Raw genomic sequence first — 15,629 nt, 5'->3', positions numbered from 1 at the left:
ATATAAAATGATTTAACTGGATTCAATAATGGAGAGCAGAATACCCAAAGACAAAATAATTGGTGGTTTTCTTTCTTTCTCTTCATCTTAAACTATGCTCTTGACATTTGAATTTCTTCCAATTTTTGTTTAGGAAAACTGTTAGTGTAGAAAAGTAGTGATTACTGTTAACTAGCCAGTACCATTATTCATTTGGCTGTGTGAATCAGTGTTCTAGTATGATTGCATTTCTGGTGTGCTGCTACATTTGAAGCATTAAAACACAGGTGTCAAGTACATTGCTTTGATATTCTTCCTAATGGTAGTTTTAGCTTGATTGTTCTGGCCATCCTATGTAGGTAAGAATTCTATTTCTGGACAGTGCCTCTATATTTTTAGTTTTAAGACATAGTCTTAAGATATTTAAATGGCAAGAAAGGAATTGCTACTGTTCACACTAGAGATATATATCCATATATGGATGTGAGAGTTGGACCATAAAGAAGTCTGAGTGCCAAAGAATTGATGCTCTTGAACTGTGGTGTTGAAGAAGACTCTTGAGAGTCTTTTGGACTGCGAGGAGATCAAACCATCCAATCCTAAAGGAAATCAATCCTGAATATTCATTGGAAGAACTGTTGCTGAAGCTCCAGTACTTTGGCCACCTGAGCAAAGAACTGACTCGTTGGAAAGACCCTGATGCTGGGAAAGATTGAAGGCAGGAGGCAAAGGGGATGACAAGAGGATGAGATGGTTGGATGGCATCACTGCCTCAACTGACATGAGTTTGAGTAAGCTCTGGGAGATGGTGATGGACAGGGAAGTGGGGCGTGCTGCAGTCCATGGGGTTGCAGAGTCAGACATGACTGAGCAACTGAACAACAACAATGCTAGAGATTGTTTGCTTTCAGTGGTGGAGCCTCTGTATGATTTGTAATCGTTTATGGATTGGACATTCATGCATGCATGCATTGAAAACTTTTCTATGCTCCAAATATTAAATTGATCTAAAGTTTAATTTTATCTTTGGCAACTTTTTTCAAAAAAGTTTATAAGACTTTTACTAACTTTACATCAATACGTGGAATAAACTTTTGCAAAAATTTAATTTTGACAAGTGATTGATTTATGTTTGGAGGTTGATATATTTGGACTAGTAAATTGTTGTATATTTCAGAATGTAGCAGTGAATAACTGTGTTGCACAATCTGACTTAATAAGGAAATTCATGTTGGGAATTTTTTAATTGAGGTATAGTTGATGCATGATATTATATAAGCTTTCAGTTCAGTCATTCAGTCGTGTCCGACTCTGCGACCCCATGAATCGAAGCACGCCAAGCCTCCCTGTCCATCACCAACTCCCGGAGTTCACTCAGACTCACGTCCATCGAGTCAGTGATGCCATCCAGCCATCTCATCCTCTGTTGTCCCCTTCTCCTCCTGCCCCCAATTCCTCCCAGCATCAGAGTCTTTTCCAATGAGTCATCTCTTCGCATGAGGTGGCCAAAGTACTGGAGTTTCAGCTTCAGCATCATTCCTTCCAAAGAAATCCCAGGGCTGATCTCCTTCAGAATGGACTGGTTGGATCTCCTTGCAGTCCGAGGGACTCTCAAGAGTCTTCTCCAACACCACAGTTCAAAAGCATTAATTCTTTGGCACTCAGCCTTCTTCACAGTCCAACTCTCACATCCATACATGACCACAGGAAAAACCATAGCCTTAACTAGACGAACCTTTGTTGGCAAAGTAATGTCTCTGCTTTTGAACATGCTATCTAGGTTGGTCATAACTTTCCTTCCAAGGAGTAAGTGTCTTTTAATTTCATGGCTGCAATCACCATCTGCAGTGATTTTGGAGCCCAGAAAAAAAAAAGTCTGACACTATTTCCACTGTTTCCCCATCTATTTCCCATGAAGTGATGGGACCAGATGCCATGGTCTTCGTTTTCTGAATGTTGAGCTTTAAGCCAACTTTTTCCCTCTCCACTTTCACTTTCATCAAGAGGCTTTTGAGTTCCTCTTCACTTTCTGCCATAAGGGTGGTGTCATCTGCATATCTGAGGTTATTGAGATTTCTCCCAGCAATCTTGATTCCAGCTTGTGTTTCTTCCAGTCCAGCTTTTCTCATGATGTACTCTGCATATAAGTTAAATAAACAGGGTGACAATAAACAGCCTTGACGTACTCCTTTTCCTATTTGGAACCAGTCTGTTGTTCCATGTCCAATTCTAACTGTTGCTTCCTGACCTGCATATAGGTTTCTCAAGAGGCAGGTCAGGTGGTTTGGTATTCCCATCTCTTTCAGAATTTTCCACAGTTTATTGTGATCCACACAGTCAAAGGCTTTGGCATAGTCAATAAAGCAGAAATAGATGTTTTTCTGGAACTCTCTTGCTTTTTCCATGATCCAGCGAATGTTGGCAATTTGATCTCTGGTTCCTCTGCCTTTTCTAAAACCAGCTTGAACATCAGGAAGTTCACGGTTCACATATTGCTGAAGCCTGGCTTGGAGAATTTTGAGCATTACTTTACTAGCGTGTGAGATGAGTACAATTGTGCGGTAGTTTGAGCATTCTTTGGCATTGCCTTTCTTTGGGATTGGAATGTGTATTGTGATACACACACATATTTTTGTGTGTATGTGCTCAGTCACTTGAGTCGCATCTTGACTCTCTGCGACGCCGCGGACTGAAGTCTGCCAGGCTTCTCTGTCCATGGGATTTTCCAGGCAAGAATGCTGTGTCCATGGGATTTTCCAGGCAAGAATGCTGGAGTGGCCTGTCATGCCCTCCTCCAGGGGATCTTCCTGACCCAGGGGTTGAACTCGTGTCTCCCGCATTGGCAGAAGGATTCTTTACTGCTGAGCCACCAAGGAAGCCCCCCCCCCCGCCATATATATCTGTATCTATCTATCTATATATATATCTGCTAAGAACCTTGGGGTGCATGTGTCTTTTCAAATTTGTGGGGTTTGTTTTTTTTTGGATTATTTACCCAGGAGTGAAGTTGTTGGGTCATATGGTAGTTCTATTTTTAGTTTTTTTGACAAACTTTCACACTGTTTGCCACAGTGGCTGCAGCAATTTACATTCCCACTAACAGTGTGTGAGGGGTCCCCTTTCTTCACATCCTCATAAACATTTATTTGTGTTCTTTTTGATGATAGCCATTCTGACAGATGTGAAATGATATTTCACTGTGGTTTTAATTTGCATTTCTCTGATGATTAATGATGTTGAGCACCTTTTCATGTACCTGTTAGCCATCTGTATGCCTTTTACACCTGGAAAATTTGAAACTGAAAGAGCATTAGCAAAATGTTTATAACATAAAGAATTATAAAAGGGACTTACATTTTAATTAATACATGATAAAAATATGCAAAAGAAAATGCAACAGTTCAATGACTTATCATGGAGTAGAGTTCAAATATATGCCCGAGGATACAATGCATTAAATGACAGTTACTTTTCATAATAAATAGGAAGACAGTATAATAATTTTTTAAATTGCTAATAAGCTTGTGTAATTTGAGCCCCTTCAAGTTTAACCAGTAGATTGGCTCCACTGTAAAAATATATAGAGAAATTTAGAATATTATTCCCTCGATTCCTTCTTAGTGTTGATTACCTCAAAAAATATGTAGTTTCTGTTTTACAGAAACTATCTGGTGATGAATTCCCAAAGTAGGTCAAGCAGCAAAAAGATATAATTGGTCTGACAGAATTTTATCACTTAATGATGCAAAACATGATTTGGGGGTAATATCTGGAATATATTAATAATAGATTGCTCTTATACGAAAGAGACTTTGCTTTCAAGATGATAAAAGTTATGTTTTACCTTTTTTAGAGATAAAATGATGTGTTTGAACTGCTCGCAAATTATCTGGTCATGGGTCCATAAAGAGTAAATCTTGTATACAAAAATAATTTAGTACCCAATGTATTTTGATTATGACAAAGATCAACAGCCTTGTAAGCTGCCATGCTGCTAATATATATTTGTGTGTGATTATATATGTGTGTGTAAAACACCTCTGGGTGTTTGTTAGCCAAAATGTTCCTATAGTATTTTATGATAATGTAGACTAACAAAATTTTTTTCTGAATTTGATGGTCCCAAACCTAACTTTTTGAAGAGAAATTAATTGTTTTAAGTGTGGAGTTCTGTTCAGAAATTTTGGAAGAAGAAAAATGCTCATTTAGGAAATAAGACTTTATGTACAGTTGGGGAATTGTGTAAACAGTATGGTTGAGGATAATCTCTATTGTGAACGGTAGATTATTTTCCTTTTGAAGGGAAAGCACACCATTTTTTTTAAGGGAGAGGAGAGGTGGATAGCAGTGTTAGGTGATATAAATAGAAAAATGTTGGAAAGAGAAAAGTGTTTAGTCAATGCTTAACAGCCTTTTCACTGCATAGCACACTTCAGCATTTAAATATTGGCCATAACCCACTTGGAAGAGGGTATTTGTATGCTCCAGCTGGACTCAGAGAACTGCGGCAAACAATTTAGCAAGAGTGGTGGCTGGACAGTCAGGAAGGCTCAGGATATTTACCTCAAACCCAGGAGGAAGTACAGCTAGGCAGGAACAAAGATTAAAGCGAAAGAGACTGGGACACCTGAGCAGGCCCTATAATAGGGGAGGAGTTTCAAATGCTGACTAGTCAGTGGGAGAACTTAAAAACACTCAGCTGTCAAGACACTCTGAGGAGTGCTCTACTACTAGTGACTGGATTGAACTCTGTGTGTGTGTGTGTGATTAGGAGACAAGTAATTAATGCTCAAGCATTCGTGAGGAAGTTGCTGAGCGTATTTTGATGTCTAATAGCAACAAGTCAAACTTGCTGACTGCGGTTAATGATTACTCAGAAAGGCCGGGAAGTAACTCCACAGAGAAAAAAGGAAATGGTGGCCCTGCATCCAAGGTTGCGATATTCTGAGTGAAAGATATCCGAAGTTCGGAATAGGTTCTTTGAGCTACCGGTTAGGAATCTGACTCTTATCCAACCCCCATGCGCGAGGTACCCATTCCAGAAAAGGGGCAAACTCAGTTCTTTTTTCCTGCAGGTGACACACCTCCGGTCACATTTTCCATTATCTTCCATCTCCTGTCCCGGGTCTCCTGCACTGCAGGCGGATTCTTTCCTAACCAAGCTATCAGGGAAGACTCCTGTCATCACAACAATCCCAAATGAATGCTGAAAGATCTACTTCTTTTTATGATTTCCTGGCAGAACTTATAGAAATATTATTAAAACCAGAATCAGAGGCACAGTTGCATTTATATTTGACATTCTACACGTTTTAGTGATTCCCAAGATCACCTTAACCATTAAGACTTTTTTTCCTTATAAATAAAATACAACTCTCCACAATCTAAACCCAAGGATTTGGATGAGGTTTCCTTGTCTGGGTTTCTCCCAAGCGGAGGAGGCAAGAGGCAGTAAAGAGCCGCCTCATATAAGGGGACACGGCAGAGAAGGGCGGTGGGCGACTTTTCCTTCTCTCCCTTTCCTTTTTGGAGACAGATATTCGAGTGGCTCTGGCGGCGGTGGGACAGTCCGAGCCCGGAGGTAGGGGAAACAGAGATTGGGCGGGAAGGAAGAGTTGTGCGAACCGTAGACCCTCCAGTCAGAGGGGACCCTGCCCTCCTTGGCGGGCAAGCACCGGTCCGCCCAGATCCCAGGGTGCATCGCGCCCCGCCCCCTCCCCTCTCCGCGTCCCGCCTCCCCTCGGCCCTGGCCCCCTCCCAGCCGGCTCCGGGAGGCGGGGACGCGGCGTCGGCGACGGCTCCTCCAGTCGCGTCTTTCTCACTCACTGGGGAACCCGGCGGTGGCGGCACCTTTGGAGGCTGAGCAGCCGAGCCGCGAGCCCGCCAGTGGGAGGTCGGGCAGACTGACGGCAGAGCCGACGGACGGACGGACAGCGGGCAGCCAGGCGGCTCGAGTCGCCTCAGGATCCACCATGAGCTGGGGCACGGAGCTGTGGGTGAGTCGGGGAGAGGGGCGGCCCGCGCGGACCCTGGCCCCGGAGGGACTCGGGCTGAGCAGGCGTCGGCGACCGGAGCGCGTCGGGCGGTCCCCGGCGCTGGCAGAGGGTGGGGGTACTGCTGTTCTTTGTGTGCGAACCCCTCTTCCCTCAAGGCAGGGCTTGAGAGGCTCCTGGTCCGCGCTCCCGCCCCTGCCGCGGCGGTGGGGCTGAGGGCAGCGAATTGGACGGCCGGGGGAGCTGCCCGCCGGTTGCCGCGTCCGCCGCCATCCTTTGGGTTTCTCTCTCTTCTCCTTCGCCTTCACTTTCCGGACGCCTGGCTCCGTGCCGGGCCGCGCTTCTCTGCCTTTGTACCTCCCCTCCCAGAGGCGGGGGAGGGGGCCCATTGTCCCAAAGGGGCGCTGTTCGCGGGCGGGGAGGGGGCTCGCCGCGGCCCAGAGCCCGGGCGAGGGTCCCTGGGGCGAGGGCGTCTCCGGACCGGGGCGACGCAGGGAGCCGCGAGGCACCGCCCGCCGCCGTAGCCCCAGGTAGGGGGAGCCGGGCGGCTTTGTTCGGAGTCCGGCCTCTGGCCAGCCAGGCCCAGCCCACACGCCCATTTCCCTCTCCGTGTCTCGTTGCTCTGACCGGAGTGGCTTCGGGGACTCTAGCTGGGCCACGTCTGGCTGCTATCTTGAGCTAGGGGGGGTGGCTTTTGTGATCTGAATTAAATTGAGTGATCGACGGGGAAGCCAGTTTTCCCCAGATCGTGCGGTTTCCCGATTGCTTTACTTCCCTTCCGTTGTTCTTTATTCTCACTCCTCCTCTCGCTTTTTTTTCTTTTTCCTACTTGCCTTTCTTGGGCGCTGAAGATTCTAGACAATGCCCAGTGTCAGGCCAGGTGAGGGTGGACTGTAATAGGTTAGAGAATTGGCTCGTGACGCCTCCACGGGAAGGGTGGAGGTGTGGCGGGCAGTGATTTCTCAGGTGCCGCGGAGGGACGAACGTGGGGGCGCTGTCCCGAGATCCTCCTGATTTCAGCCATTCCGCCTTTTTATCCCACCTGTGCATGTTTTCCTTGCCTTTTGTTAACCAGTATCTCCTGCAAGAGAAGTTTTTTGTCTCCATGCATCCAGTTAGGGTGGCAGTGAAGGCAGATCGGTTAATTGAAGGGCACAATGTTTATTATGTTTCGCGTTTTACTCACAGTTGGGAATCTTAGAATTGAACTTTAGAGTTCATCTAGTTGATGAACTTAAGCCAGCCCAGAAATCTGCAACATTCTAAGCAAGTGTTTGCCCATTCTGTAAACACACCGCCCAAGAGAAAATACCCCAGGGGCCCCTCTATTTACGTTCTTAGATAGAATTAATTATACCTGTTTTGGGGAGGATTGTGTAGTAAATTATGTGAGCTTTAATTTTTTACTTGGTTAGAGTCTCAGGCATTATTGATCTCTTCCATTGACATAGGACATTCTATAATTGATTATAGTTTGTCCTAATTAAAGGAGATGAACATGTTTTGTTTTCCAATTTTATAATTAGAAAATATTTTTATTTTTACATGCTTATATGATCCACGTTTCAGAGGAAGGAAGAATGTAAGCAGAATACTTTAAAAGGTATATAACTAATAAAATAGTGGAGGAATATTATTTAGATTTAATTTAGACTGGAAAAAATTGCTTTGTATAACACTGTTGAAAAGCAATTAAAAAAAAACAGTTTTAAGGAGAAGCAAAATGTTTTAGTGAAGACTAAAATGTGATCTTTAAAAATATTTTAATTTAAAAATATAATACAATCAGAAGCAGTTACCTGTCTCCTAATTCAGTGATTTACGTTCAGCGTTTGAGTAGTTTTTCAGCAATTTAAAAAGGTAAATCATAGAGGAGGTGGGAATTTCTGTTATACCTAAAAATTATTTTGTATCCTTTTGAAATAAAAAAATTTAATTTTTCTCTTAAAATTTCATATATCCAGGTTTTTTAACTTGTTTTTTTTAGTGGTTTGAGGGAAATATTAGGAATTAAATAACATGGAATCAACTAATATCAACTGGATGCTTACACCTTAAGTAAGTAGAAATTGGTATAGAGAACTGTTTGCACCAGAAGAGGCCTTAGAAAAACTTGAGTAGATTTCCTGGGTTTTTACAGTTATTTATTTATTTAAGTTTGGCTGTGCTGGGTCTTTGTTGCTGTCTCTAGTTGCAGAGAGCAGGGGCTTCTCTTTGCAGTGGCTTCACTTGTGGAGCTCTGGTTCTAGGGCATGTGGGCTTCAATAGTTGCGGCGTGCGTGTTCAAGTCGTAGCCGACTCTTTTCAACCCTATGGACTGTAGCCTGCCAGGCTCCTCTGTCCATAGAATTTCCCAGCAAGAATACTGGAGTGGGTTGCCATTTCCTTTTCCAGGGCTGCTTCTGACTCAGGGATCGAACCTGTTTCTTTACCAGGGACTCACCTGGGAAGCCCCAGGTTCAAGCAAAATTAATGTCAGGGAAACATTAATAAAAGAATGTAATTCCATGGTTGACCCATATTCACAATGATTTAATGATAAAGAAGCTATTTGAAGCATTCATACTTGAATTCCTGGTCTGGTAAAGAAATTTGGATTCCTTCTGTCACCGCACCCGTATCCCCACTCTGCCAATCCTGTGTGCTTGGCAAAGCATGCACTAGATTGACTCAGACTCTGGTACCTCAAAATTAGGCACAAATGGTTTTAGTTGTGGCAGGTGGGCTCAGTATTGCTGTTCTCCGGCTGTTGTGGAGCATGGGCTTAGTTGCTCTGCTGCATGTGGGATTTTGGCGAATCGGGGATTGAACCTGTGTCTTGCATTTGCAAGGCGTAGATTTCCTGTTGTTGTTTTTATTTATTTATTTTTACAAATCGCAGTTTTGAATAAGGATATTGTGGTTTGATATGATTGTAACAAACACCTGCTCTTGCCATTGAGGAATTTGAGGCTGGGAAAATTCTATTGAAAATTTGAATTGAGAAACCAGTTCTTAATATTATTTTCATCTGTAGGATCACATTATTGTCCCAAAGTTAAACCTCACTGAGAACATACTGTTAACCAAAGAAAATATGATAAAGCAGTTATGCACTCAAACTTGTTTATTTCTTATAATATTCATTGGAGTTTATTGCTATCTTAAGTCTTACGTTAAACTTGAGAATAAAGTTATAAAATTAAACCATTCTAATACTGACTCTGGGGTACAGAACTAATAGTAATAGGTTAAATTGGTTGTGTCAGATATTTGGGGATATAAGTTAACTGGTAATAAATTGTGCTTTAAGAGATTTCCTGTGTTCCAAATGGGCATTTAAGTAAGGTAGTGAATATATGCTAGGGACTCAGTTCTGGGTTCTGTGTTCTGGGTGGTATCACTCAAAGAGGTGACATTCATTTCTTCAGGATGCATTGTTTATTATGTTGATTTCTTTATTGCCATAGGAAGAATGGTAGATAGAGAAGTCTAAATATGAATTAATAATTTTGCAAAGCATAGATTTTGTAATGATTAGCCCTTTTTACAAATAAGGAAATTAGAAATTGGAGAAGTCCTATCTTTTATTTATTAGGCGATAGCTTTTTAGTCTTTTGAGGAGCAAGTTAAAGGTCAATGAGAAAAAAAATCAGTTTATGTATGGATTGTGAGTGTATATATAGATAGAAAAAAATGTTTCCATAGGTCACATTCATATCCTGATTTATTAAAAAATTTGCTCTCTCCTCATTAGGGAAATGAGGGAACTAGTTTGGAAATTAGGAAGTAGGTTCAAATGTCTGACTTAATTTATAGGGATACATAAACCTTTTTTGTGCCTTAGTTTCCTGGTCTATGATTTTTGGCCCTTAGTTTTCAGAGTGTATAATTTGAAAGCCATCATTATGTTCATCATATTTCTAGCTAGGTGCATATGACAAAGCTCTTGATACCTTTTTGGAAGAAATTAAAAAATGTGCATTGGTTGATAGATTCAGTGAATTCTTTATTTTACACTTCTAGTCTTTACCCTTTAATACTTCCTATCTTTGGTAGCAGTTCTGTATTAACACTTACATTGTAAACGTGTAAAACTAAGCTTTTGAGTCCTTGAGTGTAGGGACTGGGTTAATCTTTTTGTTTTCACTAATACAGTGACTGTTGGTGATCATACATGTTTGCCCACTTGAATTAATAGTTCATTGCATTACCCAGAGTATTGATTACTGGTGCTGCTAAGTCACTTCAGTCGTGTCCGACTCTGTGTGACCCCATAGACGGCAGCCCACCAGGCTCCCCCGTCCCTGGGATTCTCCAGGCAGGAACACTGGAGTGGGTTGCCATTTCCTTCTCCAATGCATAAAAGTGAAAGTGAAGTCACTCAGTCGTATCCGACTCTTAGCTACCCCATGGACTGCAGCCTACCAGGCTCCTCCGTCCATGGGATTTTCCAGGCAGGAGTACTGGAGTGGGGTGCCATTGCTTTCTCCGAGAGTATTGATTACTGATTAATAATTGGATCCTTGAGGAAGCTTTTATGGTTCCGAAAGCCTTAGTAGGTGATGATAAATTTAGGTGGTCTAGTTATTAACAATTGAAGGTCTAAATGATCTGAAGCCAAAATGATGAACTCAAGTTGTAGTATTTGGGTTAATAGTTTTTACAGATTGGGAAAAAACTGACCTCTAAAGGTAGTTCTTGTAAATTCACCTGATGATGTGACTGCCAAAATAGCCAATGAAATGGTAACTCGACTTGCTGTGGTGATCATTTAGAAATGTTTAGAAATACTGAATTACTATGTTATATAGTGAACTAACATAGTGTTGTAGATAAGTTACACTTAGAAAACAAACTCACAGAGAGATTCGTGGTGAAGGTAGGGGAGGAGAGGAAGGAAATTGGATGAAGACAGTCCAAAGGTATAAACTTCTAGTTTTAAGTGCCAGGGATATAATGTACAATGTGGTAAATATAATTAACAGTATTGTATATTCTATATGAAGGTATCTCTAGTGGCTCAGTGGTAAAGAATCTGCCTGCCAATGCAGGAAACGTGGGTTCAGTCCCTAGGTTGGGAAGATCCCCCAGAGAAGGAAATGGCAACCTACTCCAGTATTCTTGCCTGGGAAATCCCATGTACAGAAATGCCTGGAGAGCTACAATCATTGGGGTTGCAAAAGAGTCGGACACGACTTAACAACTAAACAACGTTATATAGGAAGGTTGTCGAGAGAGTAAATCCTAAGGGTTAAATTTTTTTTAGTTCTTTAATTTTGTATCTGTATGGGATGATGTTCATTGAACTTACTGTGGTAATCATTTTGTGATCTATGTAAGTCAAATCATTATGCTGTACCTTAAACTTATATAGTGATGCATGTCAGTTATATCACAGAAAAACTGAAAGAGAGAGAGAAAAACCCAAATAGCTGATGAAATCATAGACCACATGTAGATTTTTATAGCTCGAAGGAGTTTGGTCCCATTGTAGTCTCTAGTGTTTAGACCAAATCTTGGTTTTACTTAAGATTTTTTTAGAATATACTTATTTAGAAACGGCTGACAAAGAAAAGTCCTAATCTTGTGAGCTGCATTGTTTTTTCAAAGGCCGTGAAAGTACTGTAGAAATTTGGTTTAAAAAATGAAGTAATGATTGAGTGTCTATTATGGGGAAACACTATGTGATGTGTGTGCTTAGTCGCTCAGTTGTGTCCGACTCTTTGCGACCCCATGGACTGTAGCCCGCCAGGCTCCTCTGTCCATAGGGATTCTCCAGGCAAGAATATTGGAGTGGGTTACCGTGCCCTCCTCCAGGTGATCTTCCCAACCCAGGGATTGAACCCAGGTCTCCAGCATTGCAGGCGGATTTTTACCATCTGAGCCACGAGGGAAATGCGATGTATGGTAAGATTTATTAAGGCTTATAATGTCAGACTTAAGAATTAGAGTCATTTTGAGGTGATACTACTTTCCTAACTCTAGAATATTCCCGTATATTGATATCACTGTTCAGAATAGCCTCTGTTGACCAGTTCCTCCTAACCCCCTCCCTCTAGAGTATACATTCTGGATATTACCTTTCTTATGGGACTACCCCCTTATATTTATTTCTTGCATATTCAAGTCTTTGGAAAATAGTAATGGTATAAATATGTCTTACATTACCTTTTTTTGGGTAGAAATTGTTGTGTTCAACATTGTATTACTGTTGTTACTAGTTAAGGAGGGCGACAGTCAATGGAGACACTTACTTATGCTGCTATTCTCTCCTAACAATAATAAGGTGGAGGCTGGAGAGTAAGCCAGTCTCCTCTTCATTGCTACTTCCTTAAACCACTCATTTCCACTCCCCTCCCTTTTATCTTAAAAAAAAGAAAAGCACTCTCTTCTTCCCCCAATCTATAAAGTATAGGTTTGGCTGGAAACTTTAAAAGCCTGTTCTGCTTATTTTTTCTTATCAGCCCCTGTGTGAAGGCAGAAAATAGGACAAGAGAACAATAATGGTTTGTAATAATGGAGCATCTTCTGTGTGTACTTACAAATAGTATCTTATTTCATAACCTTCAACTTTAAACATTTGCATCTGACTAGCAAAAAACAAAAAAATCCTCTTTTTGAGGAACATAGTCATATTTGCTGTATATTAAAAACTAGTAGGAAAATATTATATAAAATGTTTTTGTTTTATAGGAAACAAACTTGTTCCATATATTAGCAATGTTCATATAAGTTCTTGATAGAGAACTAGTCACACTTTAAACAGTACCTTGTGAAATATGTGCAATATTTGTATATATTTGTTGCATGTTGAAAAATAAAAATGTATAGAATCAGATTTTCCTATTTTTGGCACACCATTATTTTGTTGTTTCTGGACCATAAAAGTCATCTGTTTTGTTCCTTTTGTGTTCTTGCTGTATTCTGAATTTGTAGAAAAGGAATAGGTATGTAATAAGCACTGAAATATTTGTTGAATGAGGGAATTAGTGAATTGCTAAGAACTCTATCATCAAATCATGTCAAAATGAAGGTTATTTTAGTGCTTTTCCCCCCCGACATGTATATTTCTCTTATTTTTGTTTAATACTAGGGGCCCTTTTTATAATTTGAAATTTAATTCTGTTTTTTCACATGAAGTTTCTCAGTTAAGTTAGGTGTTGAATTCTCATTTCCTTGATTATTTGAGTGCAAATGATTATGTTATATATAGCCTATTTGACGGCCCTTTGGATTCTAAAAATGAGAACAATGTCTGTTACATGCTTTGACTATTAATGGGTCATTATGTATGAATAATGTGAATGTAAGTGGTCTGAGAGTTAAATGAATTAGGAAAACATAAAAGATTGATTTTCAGAGTAGAGAAATTATAAGGTGATTCTGATAGATTTTAAAAAAATGTTAATGGTGGCTAGTTGAGATTTTTTTCCATTATAAATAATAAAAATAAAAATCATTGAAACTGCTATGGTAAGTAGCTTTTAAATAAACAAAGAAACCATTGCTTTTGAATAATTTTCTGGACTTAGACCATCTAAGATGTTAGATGTTGACTTAGACCAACATTCTTTACTATTAACATTTACTAGTAACAATGGCACCCCACTCCAGTACTCTTGCCTGGAAAATCCCATGGACGGAGGAGCCTGGTAGGCTGCAGTCCATGGAGTCACCAAGAGTCAGACACGACTGAACGACTTCACTTTGACTTTTCACTTCCATGCATTGGAGAAGGAAATGGCAACCCACTCCAGTGTTCTTGCCTGGAGAATCCCAGGGACGGGGGAGCCTGGTGGGCTGCTGTCTATGGGTCACACATAGTCGGACACGACTGAAGCGACTTAGCAGGAGCAGCAGCAAATAGTAAAGAATGTTGCATACTCCCATTGTATGTATAAGCTTTGTATTGTCTTCTGCCATGTGCCTGGGGTCACTCCTAGTCTGTTGTTCAGTTGCTCGGTCACATCCAATTGTTTGCGACCCCATGGACTGCAGCACGCCAGGCTTCCCTGTCCTTCACCATCTCCTATAGCTTGCTCAGACTCATGTCCATTGAATCAGAGATGCCATCCAACCATCTGGTCCTCTGTCATCCCCTTCTCTTGCCTTCAATCTTTCCCAGCATCAGGATCTTTTCTGATGAGTCGGCTCTTCTCATCAGGTGGCCAAAGTATTGGAGCTTCAGTTTCAGCCATCAGTCCTTTCAGTGAATATTAAGAGTTGGTTTCCTTTAGGATTAACTGGTTTGATATTGCAGTTCAAGGGACTTTCAAGAGTCTTCTCCAACATCACAGTTCAAAAGCATCAATAAATTCTTCAGCACTCAGCCTTCTTTATAGTCCACCTCTTACATCCATACATGACTACTGGAAAAACCATAGCTTTGACTACAGGGACCTTTGTTGAAAAGTAATGTCTCTGCTTTTTAATACTCTGGGACCACCTTAAACCAAGTTCAGGGCTTGAAATTCCTTTGTGTTGCTGTCGGATTTTGATTTTTGTCTCCATATCTCTCGTAAGGTTCAGTTCAGTTTAGTCACTCAGTCGTGTCCCACTCTTTGCGACCCCATGAATCACAGCACGCCAGGCCTCCCTGTCCATCACCAATTCCCCGAATTTACCCAAACTCATGTCCATCGAGTCGGTGATGCCATCCAGCCATCTCATCCTCTGTCGTCCCCTTCTCCTCCTGCCCCCAATCCCTCTCAGCATCAGAGTCTTTTTCAATGAGTCAACTCTTCACATGAGGTGGCCAAAGTACTGGAGTTTCAGCTTTAGCATCATTCCTTCTAAAGAACACCCAGGACTGATCTCCTTTAGAATGGACTGGTTGGATCTCCTTGCAGTCCAAGGGACTCCCAACAGTCTTCTCCAACACCACAGTTCAAAAGCATCAATTCTTTGGCGCTCAGCTTTCTTCACAGTCCAACTCTCACATCCATACATGACCCCTGGAAAAACCATAGCCTTGACTAGACGGACCTTTGTTGGCAAAGAAATGTCTCTGCTTTTCAATGTGCTATCTAAGTTGGTCATAACTTTCCTTCCAAGGAGTAAGCGTCTTTTAATTTCATGGCTGCAGTCACCATCTGCAGTGATTTTGGAGCCCCCCAAAATAAAGTCTGACACTGTTTCCACTGTTTCCCCATCTATTTCCCATGAAGTGATGGGACCGGATGCCATGATCTTCGTTTTCTGAATGTTGAGCTTTAAGCCAACTTTTTCACTCTTCTCTTTCACTTTCATCAAGAGGCTTTTGAGTTCCTCTTCACTTTCTGCCATAAGGGTGGTGTCATCTGCATATCTGAGGTTATTGATATTTCTCCCAACATTTCTTGTATTGTTACTAAAACAAAAATCCTGATTTTCAGGATTGGCAAATATCCTTAAGGCAAAATAGGTGGTATGTGCCTTTTTCCCTTTCTGGATTCTAATTTTACTTCACTTGTGACTTTGTAATTCCTTATTATCTTGACTTGTCTTGGTGCTTTAAAATTTTTGAAATAGATTTTATCCATATTTTAAAGATTTTATCCAGTGAAATAGTCATAGATGCTTCAAATAACCAAGCCTGCCACTATTGGAAACTGGAAATTCTTAGGTTGAGTTTTTAATTTTTGCTATTACGTTTTTAATTTCCAAGAGCTACTTTTTGTTGTTTTTTGCTTGTTT

The 15,629-nt window shown here is 41.1% G+C and overlaps 1 protein-coding gene across 2 annotated transcripts in view; it reads left to right on the top strand.

The window, feature by feature from the left end:
- The first annotated feature begins 5,610 nt into the window (after positions 1-5,610).
- The window catches only part of FNBP1L (formin binding protein 1 like), a 119,079-nt gene continuing 109,060 nt past the window's right edge, over positions 5,611-15,629 (top strand). The window contains exon 1 of one of the 2 annotated variants that reach the window (XM_005894693.2): positions 5,611-5,975. In XM_005894693.2, the coding sequence (XP_005894755.1) occupies positions 5,952-5,975 (24 nt within the window). In that variant the 5' untranslated portion in view covers positions 5,611-5,951. The remainder of the gene's footprint in view (positions 5,976-15,629) is intronic. The other variant, XM_005894694.2, reaches the window with a different exon arrangement.

The sequence above is a fragment of the Bos mutus genome, chromosome 3, assembly GCF_027580195.1.
Source record: "Bos mutus isolate GX-2022 chromosome 3, NWIPB_WYAK_1.1, whole genome shotgun sequence".
NCBI lineage: Eukaryota > Metazoa > Chordata > Mammalia > Artiodactyla > Bovidae > Bos > Bos mutus.
The sequence above is the reverse complement of the archived record's forward strand: the minus strand, read 5'-3'. Positions and strand labels throughout refer to the sequence as shown.